Source organism: Bos taurus, chromosome 14 (genome assembly GCF_002263795.3).
Source record: "Bos taurus isolate L1 Dominette 01449 registration number 42190680 breed Hereford chromosome 14, ARS-UCD2.0, whole genome shotgun sequence".
Taxonomy (NCBI): domain Eukaryota; kingdom Metazoa; phylum Chordata; class Mammalia; order Artiodactyla; family Bovidae; genus Bos; species Bos taurus.
In genome coordinates, this window is record NC_037341.1 from 69,652,418 (window position 1) to 69,661,277 (window position 8,860).

An 8,860-nucleotide genomic window follows, 5' to 3' on the forward strand; every position below is an offset into this window, starting at 1 on the left:
CCCATGAATTGTAGCTCACCAGGCTCCTCTGTCCATGGAACTCTCCAGGTAAGAATACTGGAGTGGGTGGCCATTCCCTTCTCCAGGGGATCGTCCTGATCCAAGGACTGAGCCCAGGTTTTCTGAATTGCAGGCAGATTCTTTACCATCTGAGCCACCAGGGAAGCCCAGATAATACAGCATAGAGCAAGTAAAAAGCCCAGGTTACCATACTGAACATGTTCACTAATACCCCAAATCTTGTATATGTTAAGCTCTTAAGAAACCAAGGAGAAAACATGGGTAAGCTTTTAACAAGCTATCTCTGAACTGAAAATACATGGAAAAAAAAACAGAATACCTAAATGTAAGAACCTCTTGTTTGTAGCTATGGAAATTTTTACTAATATCTGACTTATCATTACTACAGAAAGATTTTCTTTGCTAAAAGAGAAAACTGGGTGATCAGGGATGAACCTGAATATTGCCTTTCCTATTCAAATTATCTTTTTCTATTAGACTTTCCCTCCACTATCTATTAATACTTTGCATAAGTTTTTGATTCTTTATTTTGTACCAGCACATTAAATGGTTTAGCATTTGCTATCAATGGAACTGTGTCCCTCCCCAAACTTCATGTGTTGAAACCCTAGCTGCTAAATATGACTATCTGGGAATAGATTATTTAGGAGATCTCTCTCTCTCTCTAAGTCTCTTCAGTCATATCCAACTCTGTGCGACCCCATAGACGGCAGCCCACCAGGCTCGGCCATCCCTGGGATTTTCCAGGCAAGAACACTGGACTGGGTTGCCATTTCCTTCTCCAATGCATGAAAGTGAAAAGTGAAAGGGAAGTCGCTCAGCCGTGTCCAACTCTTATAGACCCCATGGACTACAGCCTACCAGGCTCCTCCATCCATGGGATTTTCCAGGCAAGAGTACTGGAATGGGGTGCCATTGACTTCTCCGTATTTAGGAGATAATTAAGGTTAAATGAGGCCACAAGCAAAGGGCCCTAATCTGTTAGGCCTGTGGCCTTATAAAAAGAGGAAAGAACCACCTCATTCCTGGCTCTGCCAGGCGCCCCCCCCCCACCACCCCATTGTGAGACACAAGGAGGAGGCAGCTATCTGAAAGCCGAAAAATCCCTCACCAGAGGTGAGCCATGATGGCACCCTAATCTGGGACCTTCCATACTCCAGAACTGTGAGAAAATAAATTTCTGTTGCTAATAAGCCACCAGTCTAGGGTATTTGTTATAGCAGCCTGAGCTAACTAATGCAGCATTCTAACCAACAAAACACATAACAAATGTTATTCTACTGTCCCAACCTTCTAATGAAAACTCTTGAGAAGAATTCCTTCAAATGAGCATATTCTACCCTTCTCCCAACTGCTGGGAGCTAAACCAGTAACTTAGTGAAAATCGCTCAGTTGTGTCTGACTCTTTGTGACCCCATGGACTGTAGCCCGCCAGGCTCCTCTGTCCATAGAATTCTCCCGGCCAAGAATTCTGGAGTGGGTAGCCGTTCCCTTCTCCAGGGAATCTTCCCAACCCAGGGATTGAACCCAGGTCTCCTGCATGGTAGGCAGATTCTTTATCGTCTGAGCAGCTAAATCAGTTACACCAAAATTCTAGCTATCTACTTCCAAGAAAGCAAATAAATGAGTTTGATCTCCTTACAAATGGTTAGGAAAAATATCTAAACCATGTTTTTCATCAAGAAATTTTGAAATAAAAATCAGGCTTTAGCTCCTGAAAAAGAATGATGAAGTTTAAGAATAAACATCTGTAACTTACAAGTTCCTGAAAATAACTTGAATCTGACTTCATGATGATTCTCATAGTGGCTTTGGGTGGGTCCTCAACACCTCTATTACTCAGTGTTACATCTGATAGTTAGCACATAATTGTTTATTAGTTAGCACTTTAAAGACTTACTGTATGAAAGATGATGGGTCATTCATGACAAGATGTGTGATTATAAAATTTACTTTTACAGTTCATGATGCATCAGATATATTAGCTTGGTAATGAAATAATTTGGGGTAAAATCTCAACCTCATTTTATCATCTCAACAGATAAGTTATAGTAATCACCACAATCCACATGTATTTGAAAAAGAGAGAAGATTAAAAGGGGTGCCAATGATGAACAGCTATTTGTAAAGAGTACACATCCACAATTAAAGAACCAAAACACTCTTATCCATTCAAAAGAAGCAGAAGTAAACACCAAAACCAAAATAATCAAGAATAAGTGGCCTTAGAATTGGCAAAAAAAAAAGAATTGGCAAAAAAATTCTGGTCTTCACATTCAACAATTCATCAACTGAAAAAAAACAAAACCAAGCCACTCCCATAATTCAAAACTGAATTCTATTTTATGTGTTCACCTCACACAAATCAACGTCTAAAGCCAGGTAGATCACCATTCAAATTCAGTCAATTATAACTATTTTGATTGTACTGTTTTCCCCTAGCACAATAGACAAATTTTGGACAAGTGAATTTTCATACAATGTTTTAAAGTTTCTTGAACTGTCATGTTTTCCTAGAGCTGTCTTCTCAAATGATTCCTGAGTCATCACTTAAAGGATACACTCTGTCATTGCTGCAACATCCAGTTTATCAATATCAGGTGAACCAGGGCAACACTTCTTGAATTCTTTTCGAAGATCAAAAAAGGAATAGAAGCATTCAGGCAATAATACATTCTGAGGAAGGACAAGGTAGATACTGTTAACTAGACACATTTAGTTCAATAATTCCCTAACAATTAGGAACCTAAGAACTGAATGTAATTATATTTTACCACAATTTAAAAAAATTTTTTTAATTAAACAGTATCTTCATTTTCTGTTAAAGTATTACATCCTATATAAAAGTGTCATGAAAAAATAATTCATTTTAAGGCAATGGATTATACATTCGTGCTTCATTATGTATTCCTCTAAAACAGTTCTGAAGCCATAAAACATTTAGGCTACTATATTTTATATTTCCTGTATGATAATACAGTGTTCTTTGTCTAGCCACAATTATGTTAGACCATCTGTACTTTTAGGAAGCGATATTAGTCCTCTCAGATGCATATGTTTACAACATATGTCTAGACCTAGGACCCTAAGTCTTTATCAAAATTTAGTTTTCTATTAAAACATAGCTTAAAATACTGGGTTCTGATAAAGCATACTCCACACACTAAAATTACAATAAGATAGCAAATTCCTGATTACCTGAAGAGGATTATTTTTCTGCCAAATTACAGTCCCACATTAGTTTTCCAGGCCATTATTATTCTGGCTAAACCCTGAGAACTCAAATTAGACTTAAAAGAATATCTCGCAAATCTCAGTGGCCAAGAAGACATGGTTCCTATTGACTAGCATCACTCTTGCTCAGCTGTCAGAGCAAATATCACACTATTGTATCACTTTTCTGAAAGAAAAAACATCCTCACTGAATAATTTTCAAAGTTTAGTTTTGTTACAGTGACTTTAGATTTGTCTTAAAACTTCAAGACAGTCTGTGTTCACTTACTGGGAACTTGTACATTATAAAGTCAAGGATATAAAAACTTTTTAATGTTTGTGACCTGTAATGTTTATGCAATAATGTCTCTAAATTTCCTTACTGGATTCTATTAGATGTGGTTTGCTTATGCTGTATTTGAAATAGGTATCAGTATATCATGGTGACGTTTTCAAAATAGGTAATCTTGAATTGTGAATCTTTTAAGATTACCTACAAAAATGCTTATTTAAAAGCTGTTTACAATGACAATAACTCAAAAGTCCAACAATTAAAGTTTGGTTTAAATAGGTGTATCCATTAAAGACAGTGAATTTTTTTTTTTATTGCTTACACAAAATACTGATGTTATATTAAACTTAAAATAGGCTAAAAGATTTATGTAGTATGAATGCTCCTTGTAAAAGTAAGGCTTTTTTTCAAAAATCTGAAAGAACACATTCAATTATGTTCACATTCAAAAAACCACTTTGTTTTCTGACTAGAAGGATTATTTTGTTTTGCCATTTCTTTATTTTTCTATAATGCATAGAATTATTTTCATTATGATGCTAAATTAATTGTTTTAGTTTTATCAAAATCTTAAAAGAAGTTACTCAGGAAAATTTTTCTCTGGAGGTTGTCTCACATCCAAAGCAGTGGGTCTAAAATAACAAAAACTGCTGCTTTACTCCAGCCCAATAGGGAAAGATTAAATTTTATCCTTCATATGAGGTTGAAGGGAAAAAAAATTCCATATATGTATCTTTTCTGGATTGAGGGTATAGCAATTTGTTTAGCATTTAACTAACAAACAACCCTCCTCTTTTCATCAATTACTAAGGTTGCTGTAAAAAGAGGAGTTTTTATCCAACTCTCATGATACAGGAACTTGAGTTTCTCCCTTAAACTTTTAAAGTTGTTGTTATACATTTAATTCATTTCTTTCCTTTCCCTGCTGGAGTAAAAAGAAGTCTGCACTGACTGCTCACTTGTGACATCAATTGCCAGTCTACACTTTTTATTGCAAGCTTTACCTCACATACCTTTCCTTATGAAAATATTTTACTTCCATCTTTTCAAGTTCAGTATCTGCCCATCACAATAAAAAGTTACAGCTCTAACTAATTAAATTGATAAGATCAACTACATTAACAATAATTGGTCACACTGGGTCTGCTGTCTATGGGTACCATTTTTTCTCAATCCCTCAGTATTCTTCCCCAGAAGGGAAATCACATCTACATAAGATAGTTATCTTTCTCATTGCATACTTTTTTCCATACCAGAAAGATGAGTAAAGGTAAAAGATGAGGCTGACCCCATCACTTTGATACAAAATTCAATCAGTTGCACATGTACTTAAAGTCAGACAAAACGTGGTATGCTATAATTAACATTTAACTAGTTAAGAGTACAAAGCTTTTTAATGAAATCATTAGAATCATCTTTTTCCAGAAAAAGATGATTAGACCTAAGGGGTGACTCTAATTTGAAAGATTTTTCTTTGCTCCCTCCTTTCTAGGATAAGGCATTTGTTACACAGATGTATCACGATGTATTAACTACAGTTTTACCCATTTCAAATGTCAAAAATGTCAAAAATTCAGCTAATATGCTTTGGAAAAGAGAGCGTTTCAAGCCTCTCTAAAACTTAACATACACAATAACAAACTTTTAAGTCACCAAAGGGTATCTATAAAATTACTATTACCTCAAATATTTCTATAAAAGTGCTGCAAATTTTTTATTGTGGTAAAATATACATAATACAATATTTACCATTTTGACAATTATAAGTGTATAATTTAGAGGCATTAAATACACCCACATTATTGTGGAACCGTCACCACCACTCCCTTGTCATGATCTCAAACTGAAATTCTGTACCCATGACATACTAACTCCTCATATGCATATTTTTAAAATAGAGAAACCTGGATAAACCGTTGCTTAAGCCTCCAGTCACCCCTAAGGGCTAATCATCTTTTTCTGGAAACGGGCACTCTTACCTTCTTAGAAGCCTCAGGATGCAGAATTTGCCTGACATGAAGCTGCCCGTCGGTACAGAGACAGAAGGAGGTTCCTACCCCAATATTCAGTTCATTGCTCACTGACTGGTTAAACTGAAAAGAACAAAACACACCCAGGGATGCAAAGGATGCAGGATTCACAAACTCTGAAAAGTGGCCCCTCTTGTTTAAAACCAGAAAAAACCTGGCTAACAGCTGCAAAGAACACCACTGCTTGAGGCAGCATTAGAAGGACCCAGTCCCTCCAAACGGTCCAGCTTCCTTTAGACCGGGGAGTTTTCCAATCAACCCTCAGTTAACCCACAGAAGAATTTAGTAAATGCATCCTTCAACATCCCTCCTCCTTGCATTTTTGTAATAAATCCATTCAAGACTTTTAAGTCAGAGGTCTCATTTCATCAGCAAATTGCCTTCTGATTACATCATTCTCTGGTGTTACTTTTTTTTTTTTTTTCTGTTAAGATGCTCTGGACTTAAAGAAAGATGCCAGTTTCTGAAGTAAATGTGGCTAATAGGTATATAGAAGGCTTCCCTGGTGTCTCGGTGGTAAAGATTTCGCCTGCTAATACAGGAGACGCAGATTGGATTCCTGGGTCAGGAAGGAAATGACAACCCTCTCCAGTAATCTTGCCTGGGAAATCCCACGGACAGAGGAGCCTGGTGGGCTACAGTCCATGGGGTCGCAAAAGAGTCGGACACGACTTAGAGACCAGACAACAACAATGGGTACACAGAACTCTGTTAAACGTAGTATCACGTTTCCTGTAACACACCCCAGCAATGGCAATTTTCCCCTGTAATTAGCAAGTCTTGTTCTAGGGCAGAAGCCGGGAGCAAGCCGGACACTCACCTGCGCACAGGTGTTCAGCGCCCTGCCCTATCCGCGGTCCAGTACCCGTCAGCATCCTGGTTTTCAGGTCACCTCAACCCCAGCTAAGGGGATTCCACTACTTTCGCGGCCACCCAAGGGGCAGCCCCACCTGGTCAGGCCCACAGACCCTCCCGGCGCTGGGCCCAAGGTCACTAAAGAAGTAAACGGAACTGGAACCGGGCCCTCAGGGGAATTCAGGAGCCTGAAACCCAAGCAGCAACCCCCCACCCCCGCGGTTCCCACCCAGCAGGGGTCCCCCTCTAGCTCTCGGCGCGAGGCCCGCCCGCCCGCCGGCACCGCAGCGCCCCTTGCCCCGGGGGCAGAGCCGCAGACCACAGCGGGGTCTCGGCCTGGGGTTGGGGGCGCTCGGATTCCAGCTCCGCTAGACACACGACTGGTGAAAAACCCGGCGGATGCGATTCAGGGAACAGCCGAAAAAAAAAAAACTAACAAGTTTTGGCCCAAAGACCCCGGGGGCTGGGCTTCCCAGTCTCAGAAGGTAAAGAATCCGCCTGCAATGCAGGAGACTCAGGTTCGATCCCTGGGCCGGGTAGATCTCCTGGAGAAGGGAGTGGCTACCCATTCCAGTATTCTTGCCTGGAGAATCCCATGCACCGAGGAACTTTGCCAGGCTACTGTCCATGGGGTCGCAAGAGTCGGACACGACTGAGCAACTAGACCACTACCACCACCACCCTGGGGGCTGGGAGGCTCCAAGGAACAGCGACTTCGCCGCCCAGAGTCCACCGAGGGCTCCCAGCCCGGGTCTCGACACCCCGCCCCGGGGACCAGCGCGCGCCGCCCGGACGCCGCGGATGGGGTGGGCGGCGCGGCTCCGCGCTGTCACCTGTCGGAGCGCTTGGTCCAGCTGCGGCGCCGAGGACAGGCTCTCGGCGTCGAGCTTCGTTTCTTCTTTGCAGTCCTCCGTCAGCTCCAAGTGATCCGGTCTAACTAGTACTTCGTGCAACTGTCCCACCTCCGGGAAAAAGAAAGAAAACAAACAAGAAGCAGGGGGTCAGTTTCCCCTCCCTGAACGCGGGGACCTCCATCCTCACCCTCCTCCATCCTTTCCCATGCGGGGAAGGCCCACTCCTCTCGGCGGATCCGGCTTCAGAATCCTGGCTCGCGCGTCGTCTGCGGCTCCGGTAGCCGAGAGATCGGTACAGCCCTGCCCCCAGCCCCACCCCCCACCCGGATCAGGTCCGAAAAAGTCCTAGAAGTCCGCGCTCAGGCCCCCCAGGGACTCCACCCCGCCTCCGCCGGGCGGCCCCCGACGGGAGGAGAACAGAGCTTGGCGGCGCCCGGCCTCCCCACCTGGGCCAGATTTTGGAGAGCTGAAAGGGTTGGTTCAAAAGCGGCTGGAAGAGAAGTCTGGTTTTCTCCTTGGATTCTCCAGAATTCGGGTCCAGCCTCACAAGTGGGCAAACGAGAGCAGTTGTTTACCCACTTCCCTCTCAACTCGGACCAGCTTCTGCCTCCACGCCTATCCCTTGGACAGAAACCGTGCAGAAATACCTTCTTGTTGGCCAGATCCACGACTTTCCATAAGAGCAGGATCAGCTCCTTCTCGTCCGAGCCCAGCTTGGCCCCGGTGGCCCCAGCCGTGATTCCGAAGAGCACCACCAAGTAATCCGGAGACGCCGTCATGACGATGGGTGGGGAGGGGGAGAAGGGGGGTCGGGAGGCGGCGAGGTGGGGCGGCCGTGAGAACGAGGGGAAAACCTGTGCTAAAACCTCTCCGAAGGAAAAAAAAAAGAAAGAGCGTCCACCCACCCCCCCTCCTCCTCCTCCTCGCCGCCGCCGGTGCAAAAGGCGGTAACCAACCACCCCAGCCCTCACCTGGCCCGAGCTCCACGCCCTGGGCAGGAAGGGGGGTGGGAAGCAGGGCGAAGGAGGCCTGCCCTTTTTGTATTCAATGGCCCTGTGCGTCTATGCAAAAAGCTGGGAGCTGAGGCTGCACCCCCGGGAGGCGCGCAATGGCTGAAAAGCTTTTCTGTTTTGGGATGTGGCCCTACCTGCCCGCCCCTTCCCCCTCCCCCACGTGGTGCAGGTAAGAGACACCTGGCGGGGCCGGCCCATTGGCTCCTTCAAACCACGACGTGGCAGAGGAGGTGGGGGAGGAGACCGCCCGGGGCCGAGGGGGGTGGGGTGGAAGGGGAGGAGGGGGCGGGAGACAATGGCTGGCTGATTGCGGAGGGGAGGGGGAGACGCTAGAGGCGGGGAAGAGGCGGCGGCCACCCAGAGGGGGAACCGAGGCCGGACCGGGAAAGGGTGAGGCGTCGAGGGCGCGGAGGGACGGGTCGCCCGAGTGGAAGGACCCGGCGGGGAGGGGGCGGGCCGAGGGGGATGTGCTTGGAGAAATGCCGGCTGTGGGGAACGAAGCCGCAGGTTCTAAAGGGTCAAGCTCAAAGGCCTGGCGCGGGGAGGCGAAAGCAGGACAGAGGTGAGGCCCAGGTGCGGAGC

At 44.6% G+C, this 8,860-nt stretch overlaps 1 protein-coding gene across 6 annotated transcripts in view; it reads right to left on the bottom strand.

The window, feature by feature from the left end:
* ESRP1 (epithelial splicing regulatory protein 1) overlaps positions 1-8,397 on the bottom strand; it is a 58,666-nt gene extending 50,269 nt beyond the window's left edge. For 2 of the 6 annotated variants that reach the window (XM_025001695.2, XM_005215673.5), the window contains exons 1-4: positions 7,913-8,397; positions 7,245-7,373; positions 5,506-5,619; positions 2,583-2,697 (exon numbers count right to left, since the gene is read on the bottom strand). In XM_025001695.2, coding sequence (XP_024857463.1) covers positions 2,583-2,697; positions 5,506-5,619; positions 7,245-7,373; positions 7,913-8,044 — 490 coding nt within the window. In that variant the 5' untranslated portion in view covers positions 8,045-8,397. The remainder of the gene's footprint in view (positions 1-2,582; positions 2,698-5,505; positions 5,620-7,244; positions 7,374-7,912) is intronic. The other 4 variants (XM_010812233.4, XM_005215672.5, NM_001193002.1 and 1 more) reach the window with 3 other exon arrangements.
* Between the last annotated feature and the right edge of the window lie 463 nt (positions 8,398-8,860).